Source organism: Balaenoptera acutorostrata, chromosome 15 (assembly GCF_949987535.1).
Source record: "Balaenoptera acutorostrata chromosome 15, mBalAcu1.1, whole genome shotgun sequence".
In the NCBI taxonomy this organism is placed as follows: Eukaryota; Metazoa; Chordata; class Mammalia; order Artiodactyla; family Balaenopteridae; genus Balaenoptera; species Balaenoptera acutorostrata.
The window spans coordinates 24,867,891-24,884,596 of record NC_080078.1 but is presented as its reverse complement, the minus strand read 5'-3'; the positions used below and the strand labels follow the sequence as shown (position 1 = coordinate 24,884,596).

General features: G+C 49.3%; 1 protein-coding gene across 1 annotated transcript in view; it reads left to right on the top strand.

Moving 5' to 3' along the window:
- XYLT1 (xylosyltransferase 1) overlaps positions 1 to 16,706 on the top strand; it is a 297,683-nt gene that overhangs the window by 218,346 nt on the left and 62,631 nt on the right. The window contains exons 4-5 of the mRNA XM_007188435.2: positions 1,219 to 1,391; positions 2,448 to 2,650. Coding sequence (XP_007188497.2) covers positions 1,219 to 1,391; positions 2,448 to 2,650 — 376 coding nt within the window. The remainder of the gene's footprint in view (positions 1 to 1,218; positions 1,392 to 2,447; positions 2,651 to 16,706) is intronic.

Sequence of the window (16,706 nt, the reverse complement as noted above, 5' to 3'; positions counted from 1 at the left end):
ACCCAGGCTGATCCAGGAGCTCAAGTGGGTTCATGAGGACCTAGACCCCCTCCATCACTCAACAGTGCTTCCCTCTGTGTTGGGTTTCCTCTCCATGTGGGGACAAAAGGGCTCTTAGCATCTGCCAGTTGCATGGATTCCAAACCTCTCTCATCTAGTAGTTCCAACAAAAGTCCAGAATTCTGTCTTCTTGGCTAAACAGCTTGGTTAGGTCTGAACCATACCTACTGTGGCCAGAGAGAGGCAGTGTCCTGATTAACCAAGCCTCATCCCTGTGACCACCCCTGAAATTGACAATGGAGAGAGACCCTCTCCTTCCACACAGACTGAGAATTGAGGAGGGGGATGATGCCCCCCAAAATATCAGATGATAAATTTCCCATCATGCAAGATGGATAACTTCTAGGGATCTGCTGTACAGCATTGTGCTTATAATACACAGTACTATCCTGTCCACTTAAAAATGTGTTAAGAGGGTAGATCTCATGTTATCTGTTCTTACTACAATTTTTTTTAAAACGGATGCTGTGGACATATATACACTACCAAACGTAAAATAGATAGCTAGTGGGAAGCAGCCGCATAGCACAGGGAGATCAGCTCGGTGCTTTGTGACCACCTAGAGGGGTGGGATAGGGAGGGTGGGAGGGAGGGAGATGCAAGAGGGAAGAGATATGGGAACATATATATATATGTATAACTGATTCACTTTGTTATAAAGCAGAAACTAACACACTATTGTAAAGCAATTATACTCCAATAAAGATGTTAAAAAAAAACCAACAAAAAAAACAAAAAACGGATGCTGTTAGGAGGAGAAAGGAGAGTGTATTCTGGCCAGGCAAAAACAGCACGCGTATCTTGCGTTTCCCAACTTGAAATTAACTGCTCCTTCCTCTGTGATTCAGAAGTACACCTCTTACATCTCTCATCTCCTCCTGCCTTGTTCAGTAGTTTAATATGTGTACACATGTCTCCGTCCGTTCTTTTCAGCTCACTGGGGATGGAAACCATGTCTTCAGCTCCCCAGGATTCCTACTCCTGTTGTACCAGGACAGCGTAAGGGTCCAGGACTTGCTTGGTTAAGTTGAATCAGGTTTCAGGGCCCAATATGACTACTGTGCCCCTCAAATAGTTTCCAGGAAGAAGCATCAGAGAGACTCCCCCCGAGGATGACCGAGCTCACCCCACCTCTGTGGTTTCTCGGGTTTTCCCCAGGCAAAGCCAACAAGAACGTTCAGTGGGATGAAGATTCGGTGGAGTATATGCTGGCCAACCGGGTCAGAATCGCCTTTGTCCTGGTGGTGCACGGCCGCGCCTCTCGGCAGCTGCAGCGCATGTTCAAGGCCATCTACCACAAAGACCACTTCTACTACATCCACGTGGACAAGGTGAGGACCGCCCTTTCTCTGCAGGTCTGTCTGCCTCTCTCCAAGCTGACCTCCCTTTCAGGGAAGGCTTGCAGGCTGAACAGCTGCTTCCCCCAGAGCATTTGGTCTTGAAGTGCCGTGTGTGTGTGTGTGTGTGTGTGTGTGTGTGTGTGTGTGTGTGTGTGTGTGTGTGTGTGTGTGTGTGTGTGTGTGTGTGTGTGTGTGTGTGTGTGTGTGTGTGTGTGTGTGTGTGTGTGTGTGTGTGTGTGTGTGTGTTGGTTTCAAAGTTCCCAGCTGTGACTTTAGACTTTCTCCATAAACATTGTCATTCGTACCTCTTTTCCTCACTGTCCCACTGCCCGATGCAGTGCCTGTCGCTCTGTGAAGATAACTAACCCAGGGGTGGGCACACTGTTTCTGTAAATGGCCAGAGAGCAAGTATTTCAGGCTTTGTGGGCCATACGCCCTGTCGCAGCTACTCAGCTCTGGCATTCTAGCATGAAAGCAGCCATAAAAAACATACATAAATGAATGTGTGTGACTGTGTTTCAATAAAACTTTACAAAAAACCTGCAGCCAGCTTCCTGACCCCTGAGCATCTTGTTCCAGAGGTTTCTGTTGGTCTGCTGACGTGACTTGATTATGTCTTTGGTCAAGAAGTCAAAGGGGATGCCTATCCAACAAGTTTGCTTCCAGCAGGCCTGCGAGAGGGTAATGGAGAAATTCCACCTCTCGAAATACTCATCAGGTCTAGAGGCAGCTATATTTCTTAGCTTGTTAATAACCTCAGACCATATGTATCCATCTTGTAGAAAAATGCAGACTCCCAGGCACCAGCCTACACCTAGTGAACCAGTGGCTCAGAGGCGGGGCCAGGGAATCTGCATTTCAGATAGCTAAAGTAATATTTTAAAAATAATGAAGTTCGAATAGCAATGCAGAAAGACACCCCAGACCTGAATCTTGGCAAAGTTCAGAAGCCCTGTCAACTAGAAGGGAAGGGACAGAGAGGGGGCAAGGGACAGGTCTTGGTGTTTTCTGCGCTGCTGAATGTCACCCTTTCTCTCCTGGGAAAAGCGCTCTAATTACCTGCATCGCCAAGTGCTCCAGTTCGCCAGGCAGTACAGCAACGTCCGCGTCACCCCCTGGAGGATGGCCACCATCTGGGGCGGAGCCAGCCTGCTGTCCACGTACCTGCAGAGCATGCGGGACCTCCTGGAGATGACCGACTGGCCCTGGGACTTCTTCATCAACCTCAGCGCGGCTGACTACCCCATCAGGTAAGGCGGCCCCGGCCCCAGGCCAGCCTGCTCTGAAGTCCTGCTTCCCCTATCACAGCTGGGAGGCCAGAGGCAGAAGCAGCCTGCCTCCTGTCTGGAGAAGCCTTTCTGCCTCTGTGAGATGCTTATGCGCTGTCTCCATATGATCTCTCTGCACAGGGTCCACCCTGAGCCTGAGAATCATGTGAGCATTCACTGATTCATTCACTCGCTCAACAGAGATTTCTTGGGTACACGGTTTTTCCAGCTCTGTTTGAGAACACACTGCAAAGGCCAAAACCTTTGCAGTGGGGGAGACAGACAACACACAAAAGAAGTAAAATGGTACATCAGAAAAATAAGGCAGAGCGCAGCAGGAGCAGGGGAGGGTTGGAAATGTAATGAGAGTGGCCAGGAACGTCCTTCCCGAGAAGAATGCAGGACGCTGATGGAGTGAGCCACCCAGACAGGGCAGGTGGTCCAGGAGGAAGGCGGAGCAGATGCTGAGCCCTGTGGATGCCTGGTGTGTTCCAGGAACAACCGGGCTCAGGGTGGCTGGAACAGAGTAAGTGAGGGGAAAGTGGTAAGAGAACAACAGGGCTCAGGGTGGCTGGAACAGAGTAAGTGAGGGGAAAGTGGTAAGAGACAGAAGCCAGAGAGAAGATTGAGGTGAGATCACGGAGGTCCTAGAATTTGGCCATTACTCAAAGAAAGATGGGAATCACTGGCGTGTTTGGGGCAGAAGAGGGTCAAGGTCTGACTTACGTGTTAATCTGAAAGGGACAAAATGGAAGAAGGAGGAGTGCTGTGACAGCCTGGGCAGAATCACAGACAGGCGTCTCTGGGCTGTTGGAGGCCCATGGTGCGTTTGCTTGGCTCCTCTCAAATTTTAACACATGAGTTGATTGCCCACATTTTACAACTGGGAGATTGCAACTGAAACTACAGATCTCTGGCTTCAAGAGAAGTCCTCCCACTGAACCTGCAGGCTGCTTGGCCACAATTGTGTGCAGCTGGCGGAACAGCCAGCAGCCCCGAGGCGGAGAGAAACTCAGAGGCCACCAGGAAGGCCTGTCCCTTTTTTTTTTTTGGCTGTGTTGGGTCTTCGTTTCTGTGCGAGGGCTTTCTCTAGTTGTGGCAAGCTGGGGCCACTCTTCAGCATGGTGCACAGGCCTCTCACTATCGCGGCCTCTCTTGTTGCGGAGCACAGGCTCCAGACGCGCAGGCTCAGTAGTTGTGGCTCACGGGCCTAGTTGCTCTGTGGCATGTGGGATCCTCCCAGACCAGGGCTCGAACCCATGTCCCCTGCATTAGCAGGCAGATTCTTAACCACTGCGCCACCAGGGAAGCCCTGATCTACCCTTTAAAAGAGACGTAAGCAAAGAAAACCCCTGGAGATCTGTAGAGGGGAAAAAAGGCAAGAAAATGAACGATATTTCCTATCAAGAAGGCAGCTCTTTGCTTGACTGTGTCTTCCATCTTGATTTTTGACAAGGCCGAAAAGGAGAAGTGAACGGGGTGAAGGAGAGGGCCTTCCTTCCTCTCCTGGCACTGGGTATAGCATTCCCAGAAGAGCTAGATAAAATTTTTGTTGTTGTTGTTTAATATTCCTTTATCAGGGCAATTTTCAAACATGCGCAAGAATATGAGACTAGTATAATGACCCCCACGTCACCCAGTTACAACTATAATCAATTCACCTTGTATCTATACAAGTATAGACTTTCACCCTCTTCCACCAACCCTTGGTGAAGCATTTCCAAGACGTCATATAATTGTGTCTGTAAATATTTCAGTAAACATATCTAAAAGGTAAAGTCTCTCTTGGAATTTAACATCAATATGATTATCACACCCAAAATGTTAACAGTCATTCTTAATGCCATCAAATATGGAGATCACATATTCCCAGGAGTTTGGGTTTTGAATCAAGATCCATATAAGATACAGGCATGGAGGGAAGACCTGTCTTCAAAACTAGCAATGGCTTCTGTCTCCTTTCCTGTGCCTTTTTCAGTCCTGGGCTTGGTGGCATCCCGTCATCTGCTGGGAGAATCTGGACCTTGGCGGAGATCAAGGGAAAGCACAATCCTTGGTTAGTTTAGGTAGGATACTCCTGGCGCCCTTTGAACCTGAGAAAAATGATGGGGATTAGAACGATACCAGTTTTCTTTTATTCATAGGGTGGCAGGAATACAAGGGGGTGATTATGAAGTATCTCTGGCAGACTTTTACTTACTTACTTATTCATTCATTCAAACATTCATTCCACAAACATTTATTAAGCAACTACTATGTTGAGTACTACAAGCACTCCTTGGGCATTCAGTGGAGCATGCATCCTAGCTGGGAGGATAGAATTAGATAATCATACAAGGGACACATCATAGTAGGTGTGAACAGACTGTAAAGAAAGGAATATGGTGTGAGTGGAGGAGGGGCATAACCAGGGGGTCAGAACGGCAGCAGTTTTGAGCTGAGACCAGAAGGATAAGAAGGGATCGGCAGACAAATGGAAAACAGAAGATCCTTCTAGACGAGGATTTCCCAACCTGGGCACGAGTGACATCAGGCTGGATCATTCTGCGTCCTGGGGGCTGCCCTGCTCACTGCTGGCGTTTGGCAGTACCCCTGGCCTCTACCCACTAGATGCCAGTAGTGGGCCCCACCCCCAATCACTTGTGACAAGCACAAACATCTCCAGATGTTGTTTCCCAGAGGAGCAAAGTCGCCTCCAACTGAGAACCCTCTGAACAGCCTGGACTCGGGTCAGAGATGAACTAGTTGCTGTTGAGAAATTTAAACATGGCTGGAGTATAATAAACAAAACAGTGACGAGAGGTGAGTGTAGAGAAGTACAAGGCATGGGTGAGTTAGAACATTCTCCCTCCACCTTCCAAATAAGGACCGCATTCAGAAATATCCCAGAATGCTGAGTGCAGCTGCTAGCGTGGCAGGCACTCCCTTCAAGGGTCTAGGGTCTCACTCTCCCACCTCCAGACCTCCTGTGGAGGCCTCAGAGTTCATCTCAGCCTCGGTCAGGTGGTGACACATGGCCAGAGATCTCAAGGGCAGGTGGGCCAGCCCATGGCCCTTCCCCGAAGAATCTCATCAGGTCTCAATGCTGCCCCCTAGAGGCCCTCTGTTGATTTGCAAGTTGAAGCTGTAATAGCGGCCACTTAGCCAGGTCACCTCGGCCAGGATGTCAGGATTTCTAGCATTTTGTATGCAGGAGGATGAGTGCTCAGGCTTCCATCTGATGGCTTAAGGTTTGACTCTGAGTTCTGCCACCTTACTAGCGGGTGACCCTTGGCAAGTAAATTCGATCTTTGTGAAATCAGGTTATAACAACAGAACCGAGCAGAGTTTGGGCACTTAGAAAGCTCAGTAAATGTCAACTGTTAATTTCCAAGCTGTCTCCAAGGCTGCACCTCATAATCTCCAAGAAAGACCCAGAAATCCTTTCTCAGACCATGTGCCCCACCCATTTGGGGGTTCAGAGAAGGGAGTCGTCATTTTTTTAGCTTTAATGCTTCAGTTGTCTCGACATCTCTGTCAGTCTGTCTCTCCTCTGCCCCCCACGGCCCTCATTCCCATGCGCCCCACCCCAAGCTCTTCTGGCCACTCACGTTGCCAGCCTCGTGGCCAGAGGCACTTCACGCATCAGGCACTGCTGCTTCCTCTTGCTGTTGTTTTCGTAAAATCGCCCCACGCAGAAACATATGAATTTTGCAGATGAATGGTTTTATCCTGGGCAACTCTGATAAGCTTTCACTTCCCATCTGCCGCTCCATCTGTAGCTTCCAAAACTATGACTTCTCCCCTCCCAGGAAGGATGAGCAAACTTAGGAGCCTTCTCGAAGGGGCGTGAGTGCCCAAGTCAGTAGCTTCTACGAGGCAATGAAAACCTGGGGGGATATCCAAGGGCAGAGGCCACCCATCGTGGCTGCTCTGAGCTGTTTGTGATTTGACATCGCCTGCCCGGGTCTGCTGCCTAGTTCGGACCACTGGCCAGACCCACTGGTCTTCACGGGCCAGTAGCCTCGATGAGACCCTGGACACAGACAGCCTGGCTGCAGAATCTGCCACCACCGACCGGCCGTGTGAATTGGTACAATCAGCTTCAGCCTTCTGCATCTCGGCGTCAGCACCTAAAAGGGGGCACAATATTAGTACCTATTTCATAGGGCAGTTAGGAGGATTAGAGGAAATGTTGCATGTCAAGGGCTTAACACAGTGCCTGACACAGAAAGTGCTCGTTAAATTCAGGCTGTTATTATTATAGTGGTGGAGTAGCGTGGACCCCATGGGCTGGACTTCACCATCAACTGAGTTGCTTTCCTTTTTCCCTTCACTCATGAGAAGACCAGGAAAATATTTCTTGAACCCACATCTCTTTCCAAAGTGGGAAAATCCAAGTTAGACTTGAAGGGTGAAATGTTTCAGGAGAAGCAGGATAGAACCAACTCAGCTATGAATGGGAAGACTATTGTCACATTTGGAATACGCAAGCGAAGTGTGTTTAAAGAATCCAGGTCTTCCCCCTTCGCCGTTGATGTGACTGCCTGGCCCACGCAGGCTCTGGTTGGAGATGTTTACGTATGCAGCGTGTGAATGAAAATGGATGTTTTCAAGCACTGAGACCCTGCTAGGTCTGGAATCCTCAGAGGACATGATGGTTTTATTCAATATGTTCTATGTACTGAGTAAGGCTGGACACTGCGCTAGCATTCTTCGGTTAGACGGGCCACAGGAAGGGATGAAACCCTAAAGCATTGTGCCGTTGGTCTCCGTGGTTTGGGCCAGTAGTAACAGACCCCACACAGTCTATCACTGGGCTCTGTGTCCCGGAGCAAATCAGATGCAAAGGCCAAGTGTGTCCACGGCCCCTCTGGGGCTCACATTCTGTCTGTGGTGTATGTGTGCATGCGTGGGTGCATGCATGCATGTGTGTAGGTGTGTGCGAGCATGTGGTAGGGGAAAACAGTATTTCAGTTTTTCAAGCTAAACCCAGGATCTACTAATTCTGCCTTTTGGGGATCCACAGCGACAAGGTCTAACCCAGCGGGACCTACCATGTGGATATTTAAGCTACACTTGACCTAGACCCAAACCTCTCTTGACATACCACCAGGGACCCAGAGCAGGAGCCTAAGAGGTTTTCTGCGGCTCCGCAGCAGGAAAGCCCAGCTCATAAGACAGGAAGCAGGTGTCCCGGCTTCTCTGCAACGTCCCCAAGACCGGTGTCTCCATGACACTGATCAAGCAAGACTAGCGCCCAGATCCAGCAGCCGTTTCCTGTGTACCTACTGTGTGTCGGGCCCTCTGCTGGGACCTTTAACACGTATGTGTCTTAAGCCTCATCCCTTAAAGCATGACTTTTGGTGTGTAAAAAAGTTTAAGGAGGTTAGTATTCAAACAGAACTTCTAGTGAACCTTGCAGGAAAGTTAAGCCCTTGATAATATTCGGCACAGAGCCTAGTCGCCCTGGGATCTGGGCAGAGGACTCAGGCATCTGTGCACAGTCGATCCCCTGCTCTTCATTCCTCTAGTCAGTTCAGTGATTCTCGAGCGGGTCAAGGAAATCCTGCTGTTAACAGCAAATGCAACCACAGCAAATGCATTTACAGCACTTGGTACATCCCCGGCCTGATTCTAAGTGCTATCCATGGTCCTGACAGCAATTCCATGAAGTACATACATACTTTGGGGATCCCATTTTTCAGATGAAGAAACTGAGGCACAAAGATGTTAAGGAACTTGACCACAAGGATACAGCCAGTGATCTTTTTTTTGAATTGAGGTAAAATTCACTTAACATTAAGTTAAGCATTTTAAAGTGTTCAATCCAGTGGCTTTTAGTACATGCACAATGCTGTGCAACTAGAACCTCCATCTAGTTCCAAAACAATTTCATCACCCCAAGAGGAAACTCCATCCCTCCCCATTCACCTCCCCCCATGAGCCCCTGTCAATCTCTAATCTGCCTCTCTAGATTTGCCTACTCTGTATATTTCATATCAATGAAATCTTACAGTGTGTGATGTTTTGTGACTGGCTTCTTCCACTTAGGATAATATTTTCATGGTTTACCCACATTGTAGTATGTGCCAGTATTTCATCCTTTTTTATGGCTGAATACTATTCCATTGTGTGGCTATACCACAATTTGTTTGCCCATTCATCAGGTGGTAGAGCCGGGATTCTTAAGAGCTCCCCGAAAGCCGTGTCTTTTGGCCAGCCTGGATTGTGCCGTATGTCCTGAGGTGACGACCTCATCAGGTTTAAGAAGATGCAGCTCCATCATGTGGGACTCTGCACAGCATTGGTACTTAGGGACTTTTGTTGACTGATCCCTGATGATGCTGGGGTCGGGGTAGGGGTGCTGATCTGATGCACCCCCGTCCACAGAAGACTGGTGACCTTTCCCATTCAGCCTGGCCCACCTCTGCCTAGTTCTAGCAGAAAAGTTTCCAGTGATTCCGGTTGGCTGAGGCAGATTTGGGGTTGAAGATGGAAAGATGGAGGCTTAGGGTCAGAGCTCTAAGCTTCCCTTTTTCCCTTCCTCCTTCTTTCACCATCCAAGCCCCTTCTGAAGGCAGCCTGGGGGTGTCCTGGGGAGGAAAGAGCTCAGGCCTGCCTGTGAGGCCAGCTGAAAATGGTCTCGCAGATGAGATCAGGAGACAGGGCTCCTCTGACTTCACTCAGTCATGCAACAGATAATTATTGAGCACCTACTATGTGCCAGACACTGTGCTGGGTACCAGGTGTTCAACGGGAAAGAAGAACATGGTCAGTCCCTGCCCTAGTGGTCAAGGGTGCAGACTTAAGCCAGACCAACTGAGCTTGAATCCCAGCTCTTCTGTTTACTAGCTGTGTGAACTTGAACTTGAGAAAAATCGCTTAATATCTCTGGGCCTCAGTTACGCCATCTGTAAAATGGGTACAATAACAGCACCACCCCATACGGTTGTTAGAGGATGAAACGAGTTAACGTATGTAATGTGCTTAGCACATGGTAAGTACTGTCTGTGTGACATCCATTGTTATTGATGGGGGAAGACGGACGTTGACCAGAATGATCACACGAGTGAACATGTGGTCACAAAGTGAGGCAAGTATTCTAAAAGGAAGGAGGGATATAAGAGCACTTAGCAAGCAAAGCTCACCTGGACCAGGGAGCCTGGGGTGGCCTCCCTGAGGAGGCAGCACGTGAACTGAGGTGTGCGAGATGGGCAGGGCTTAGCTAGCGGAAGTGTGCAGGATGATCCTGGGGTGGTGTTCCAGGAAAGGGGATGGCATGGGCAAAGGCCTGGTGGGAGAAGGAATGCCAGCATGCCTGAGGAGCTACAAGAAGGCTGACGTGGCTGAAACACAGCGAGCCAGGGGTTGCCTTACCGGGAGGATGGTCCAGCCAGTTCCTGCAGGGACTTCTGATCACCTGTCCGGTGGTTGAATCCTTAGCCCATGAGCCGTGTGGTTTCAGCGTGAAGTAACCTTATTTGCGATGTGAAGGGATCACTTTGGCTACTGTGAGACAAGAGTGGGGAGGGGACGGAGCGGGAAAGGGGAGGCCAGTGAGGAAGGATGGGGGCTGCAGCTGCTGACCTAGAACCACATTCAGGGAGCCCTCTCCTCCCTAAACCTGCCGGCTGAGGCCGGAGTCCTGTAAGCCAACGTGAGCTTCCTGAATCCAAGCAGCCGCTCAGCCTTTGAGGCACAGAGCCAGGCCGCCTCCTGTGTGGGGCTCAGGCCCCCCATCTGCACAGAGCAGCCCCATTCTCAGGAGACCCGTAGAGCAGGGCTGGCGCAGAGGACCCAGGACACCCAGGGGCCTGAGGCCAGAGTTTTAGAAGAGGACTGAGTGTGAGGCAGGAGGGGACAGCTAAGGACTGAGAAAGAAGGTGGCTCGAGACCCCTCTTTGTTCTTTTGGCTTTAATTGTGATAAAACATGTGTAACATAATATTTACCATCTTAACCATTTTTAAGTGTACAGTTCAGTGGTTAAGTACATTTACATTGTTATGCAACCAAGCTCCAGAACTCTTTTCATCTTGCAAAACTGAAACTCCACACCCATTAAACAAAACTCCCATCGCCCCTCCCCCAGGCCCTGGCAAACCAGCATTCTGTTTTCTGTTTCTGTGAATTTGACTGCTTTATGTACCTCATGGAAGTGGAATCAGGCAGTATTTGTCTTTTTGTGACTGGTTTTTTTCACTTACCATAATGTCAGGGTTCATTGATGTTGTAGTAAATGCCACAATCTCCTTCCTTTCTAAGAGTGAATAAATCTCCCTTGTATGTATAGACCACATTTTGCTTACCCGTTCATCCATCATTGATGGACACTTGGGTTGCTTCTACCTTACGGCTATGGTAAATAATGCTGCTATGAACATGGGTGTATGAATATCTCTTCACCTCCCTGCTTTCAATTCTTTAAGGTATATGCCCAGAAGTAGAATTACTAGATCATATGGTAGTTCTATTTTTAGTTTTTGAGGAACCTCCATACTGTTTTCCTTAGTGGCTGTACCAATTTACATCCCCACAAGCAGTGCACAAGGGTTGCAATTTCTCTACATCCTTGCCAACATATTTTTCTTTTCTTTCTTTCTTTTTTTTTTTTTTTTTTTTGATAGTAGCCAACCTAATGGGTGCGAGGCATTTCTTATTCTTTTTAAGGAACATAAACTCCCAAAACAAGGGCCCTGGAACCCTTGGAAGCTTTGAGTAGCTGGTACAACTCTCAGTAGACCCATGAGGTTTGCTACAGGCAATTGTCTCCCCACAGGATCATAGCCCTCAAATGATTCTTCTAGAACTTCTTCCCAACCCACATCAGTCCCCCTTCTCATTCCCCATCCTTCTGAATAAGACCACCTGTTCACCAGCAGCTGGAAACCTGTGTGCCTTCCATCTCACCACTCCATGGGGGCCTGCATATTCTCATTCAAACCCTGACATCTTTCTCATGTGTGTTTCCACCTATGATTCCTCTATCTCGGCCCAAGTCAGACCCTCATTGCTTCACACCTGGGCCTTCAGAGTTCCCCAAGAGGACATAGTCTGAGCCAGACTCTGAAAACAGGCTAGAGCTTCTCCAGGGCCGTTTGGAAAAGCAGCGGCCACTACCCTCTCTGGGAGCAGCTTGCAGGATATAATCATTTATTTACTCAAGCAAGTGTGCAGTTCACTTACTGACTGGGTGTTGAGCCAGGCTGAGTGCCAGGCACTGTGCTAGGGGCAGGGGGCTGCAGCAGAGGAGCGGACTCACTCATTCACTGAGGGGGTTTACAATCTATGGGAGAAATGGTGATGACATCAGTAAAGTAATGTCGGGGTGCCGTGATGGGGAATAAGAAGGGGGTCCTACTTTAAGGAGCATGGTCAGGGAAGATGAGATGCTTCTAAAGAGTGCTGTTTAAGCCGACTCCTGAAATGGGGCCCACTGTGCAAAAGAGGGAGTGGAGGTACCAGGTGAAGGCGAACAGCACATGCAAGGGCCCTGAGGCAGGGAAGAGCCCAGCGCGTCCAGGAACTAAGGAGAGGAGCAGAGTGATGGAGGCGGGGGGTGGAGCAAGGTGAGTTTGGAGAAACACACAAGCCCTGTGACTCATCCTGCTTCTGCCCACCTGCCTCTCCTCTCGGTGCCCTCAGCCTGTGTCATGGGTTCCTCAGGCTGCTGTACAAAATGACCACCAACTGGGTGTCTTAAAACAACAGAAATTTATTCTCTCACAGTTCTGGAGGCTCAGAGTCTGAAATCAAGGTGTCTGCAGGGCCGTGCTTCCTCTACTGGCTCTAAGGGGAAACGTTTCTTGCCTCATCCTAGTTTCTGGTGGTCGCCGTCAGCCCTTGGTGTTCCTTGCCTTGTAGATGCATCACTTCAATCTCTACCCCCATCTTCATTTGGCCTTCTTTCCTATATGTCTGTCTCTCTTCTCTCGACCTTTTTGTAAGGACACCAGTCATTGGAATTAGGGCCCACACTAATCATCTTAACTAATTACATCTACAAAAATCCTATTTCCAAATAAGGTCACCTTCTGAAGTTCCGAGTGGATATGAATTTGGGGAGGGGGACACCCTTAAACCCGGTACAGCCTCCCGCCACCCCTTGGTGGGCCAAGTGCAGAATGCAGCTGCCCTGCGGGAGGGGACGGTGCTGTCCTGGGTCTCCAGCTGCATCTGGGGTGGGCATTGCTGGGAGCCCCCGCTGAAGGCAGCTCTTGCAAGGAACCCATCCTCTCAGCTCTGTGTGAGGATGGAGCTGACGTCCTCCAGTTCCTTCATTCAATGATCATTTCCCGAGCACCTACCAACCTCCGGACCCTGGGGGACAGCAGACAGCAGGACAGACAGGGTCCCAGCCACAGGGAGCATGGCATCCCGTGACATGGTTCTCAATGAGGGAAAATCAGAGTTCTGTGTGATTCCCAGAAATTTCCTCTAAAACGCCTTTCAAGTATCAGGTTCTTTAAAATATTAGGACTCCAACCCAGACCAGTTGAATATAAATTCCTTACAGGAAGCAAGAATCTCTCTCTTTTTTAAAGCTCCCCAGGTGATTGGAATACACAGAGAGTTGCAGATCATTGGTCTGGGGGAGACAGAGACATTCATCCCTTAATTACAGTAATAAATAGCAAGGTGAGTGCTAGGGTGGAAAATATGTTAGCCTCAGTACTTCGTGGGAGGTCATATTTGGGAGCCCGACACCAGATCTCTGGGTGCGACCATCTCTCTTGTTGACTGCTTTCTCAGCATCCAGCCACTTTTATTCTTTGGGTGATCAGAGATGCACATCCTCTTTCCTGAGACCCCAAAACCCAGGTGGACACCATCCAAGGAAAGCTCCGCCCAGATAATGTGTGAGTCGGAAAGGGTGTATCCGCTCAGGCTGTTGGTCACGAGGGAACGGGAAAAACATGCCAGTAATTATGCCGTTAACAGTTTTGTTTGCATCGAGTAGCAAAATAATCATTTCCTCAGCCCTGTTATTTTTCAGCCTGATGGGTCGCACTCCTGCCTTTGCAGAAACTCAGTTTGCTTTCCCCTTGCTGGCTCTTCTGGGTCTCCTGAGCTGTACTTTCGGTTGGACAGCTCTTCAAACTTTCTGGAGGCGAGGACTGACCCAGGGCATCCCCTGGACAGAGGGAGGCTGGAGTTCTCATGGGACACAGATGAAAAGCACCGAGGCTCCTCAGAAAGTCAGGGTAGAACACTGTGTTGGCTAAAGTAGGTAAGGAAGGACATTTCTGGGAGGATATAGGGAGTTCACATAATCAGTGCAGAAGGTGGCAGAACACAAGACAAGAATGACATGACTTTTTTCACCCAAGGGATATCGCCATTTGGCTTAAATACTTCCCAGCCATATTGTATGTTTGCTGGCTGTTTGTTTGTTTTCCCTTCTTTCGTTACTGAGAAAAGTTCAGTCCTGGGGAAAGGAGGTGGATGGTTTTATCTTGAGTCATGTGTCCTGGCTTTGGCCAGCAGGGCAGAGCACTTAAGTCATTCCTTCCTTCCTTCATCCATCGCATGCTTTTTTTTTTTTTTTTTAAATATTTATTTATTTTATTTATTTTGGTTGTGTTGGGTCTTCGTTTCTGTGCGAGTGTTTTCTCTAGTTGCGGCGAGTGGGGGCCACTCCTCATCGCAGTGCGCGGGCCTCTCACTATCGCGGCCTCTCTTGTTGGGGAGCACAGGCTCCAGACGCGCAGGCTCAGTAATTGTGACTCATGGGCCCAGCCGCTCCGCGGCATGTGGGATCTTCCCAGACCAGGGCTCGAACCCGTGTCCCCTGCATTGGCAGGCAGATTCTCAACCACTGCGCCACCAGGGAAGCCCCATCGCATGCTTATTGAGACCCTGCTGGATGCCAGGCAGTGCTCTAGACCTGCGCTGTCCAGTAGAACTTACTGTGCTGATGTCCAGTGCAGTAGCCTCCAGCCACATGTGGCTATTGAGAGCTTGAAATGTGCTTTGTGGGACCGAGGAACCAAATCTTCAGTGTGATTTGATTTTAATTTAAATGTAAAGAAATAACATATTAAGCAGCACAGTCCTTGATGCTCGAGATGGAGTAGTAAACAAAACGATTTTTAAAACTCCTGCCCTTGTGGAGCTTGTTGTGGGGCAGGAATACTTCCACTAGAGAGAATTGCACTGCTGTTAGCAAATAAGAGAGAGTGGATGCTACCAGCTCAGAAACAAATGTGATCTCTGTGCTCTGCCAGTTTGATGGTCTCACCACATCCCAGACTGACCATGCCATGAATTTTGTAAGGTATTTGCTTCCTAACTCCTGCCTCCTCAGATCTCATAGTTCTTCCTCTTGGCAGAAGCGCTCTACGTGTCCATGGATGGGACGTTTCCAGCCCTGGGCATCTTCCTGTCCAGTGCATTGAGCGTGTGTGCTTCTCGGGAAAGCTTCAGTGATGTGGCTTTTCCTCCAGTGGCAAAGAGCAGGGATGCTGTGCCCTCTGGGATGCTCTAAGCACATCCAAGTGCACCCTGGGAATTTGAATGCGAGCCCAGGTGGCCCACAGTGTGGGCGATCAGCACTGCAGAGCCTGTTATTCTTCCCCTGCCTCCCCCTCACATGTAACTGCAGATGGAGATTATTCTCCAGGGCATTGTAGAGAAACGGCATGTCTTAAAAGGTCAAGTGGGATAAAGGAGGGGAGTTTCTACCCTTTTTTATTGATGATAGCAGAGATTTAGATGAGCATGGGCCCAACGGACAGGGTTAAGGTCCAGTTGTTGGCTGGATAGATGGAAACTCTGTGGGTTTTATCATCATTACCATCATCATTCATTTCCTTCCTCCCACTTGCTGCCACTCTGAATCATTGCCCAGCACGGAGAGTGGTCACTAGTGGACTCTCAAAACAGATGCCTGGGGAAGCCCTTCACGATCTGCCAGACTCCAGTGGTTAATAATATTAGCTAGAATTTCATGAGTCTAGTCGGCCCCTGTATCCACAGGTCCACATCCGGGTTGTTTGGATCTGGAACCCGCAGATATGGAGGGCCGACTGTAAGAGACTGTGCATCCTCGGATTTTGGTAGATGCGCAGTGGGTCCTGGAACCAGTCCCCTGCGTATACTGAAGGATGGCTGTATTTACCATATGTGGCATCCTGAGCCAAACGATTTCCATGTGTTATCTAAAGTCACAGAAACCCCAGAAGGTAGATGCTATGTCTGCATCCCATTTTACAGAGGAAGAAACCGAGGCCGAGAGAAGTTAAGGAATTTGCCCTGTGCCTCACACCTGGTGGGGGTCAGAGCCAAGATTCACTCATGCTTCTTTCATCACCGGGGGAAAAAGGAAAAAAAACCTGAGTTCTTCACCAATAGGTCGTATTGCACCCACTGGGCTGTTCTGGACCGAAGCTCTCCTACTCATTGTTTCCCCATCTAAATCCTTGTTCTCTTCATCTGGAAGAGAATCCAGGTGGCAGACATGTCCGATAACCAAGAGAGGAGCAGGGTACATCAGAACCTGAATCCAGAGCCACCAGCATTCACCCAGCTGCTAAGCAGCCGTCACTTTCTGTTTTGGTCCCCACAGCATCCCCAGGGGGCTGGCACAGAGAAGGGCTCTGAGGCTCAGTGGGTTTGAGTGACTTGCCCAAGGTCACACAGCTTGGCAGTGGCCCAGCCTGGGTTTGAAGGCAGGTGCAGGTGACTCCCAAATGCAACCTCTTTCGGCTTCGCGCAGCTGCCTCACTGTGAGGCTGGCCAGCAGTGGACCCCCGGGGAAAAAGCCAATCACAAGAGCACAAACTGCACCACGTGACCACCATGGCTAGTGTGGTCCCATTTCCACACTTGTGGGCTGTCTCCCTCTGGCTGATGGAAGATCGGGCTTTACCAGTTGTGTTTGCTGTAAGCATGGACGGAGGAACCAGCTGTCCTGCATTAGCTGGGAACGCCTAGCTTTCAAATTCCTTTATAATCCTGTCCCTTTTGATCTCAGACTGTCCAGACCCCTCCCCAAACTGCCAAACTGCAGTGCTGATGGAATTCTCACTTGTTTAAACCTTAGCCTCAAGCAGCAT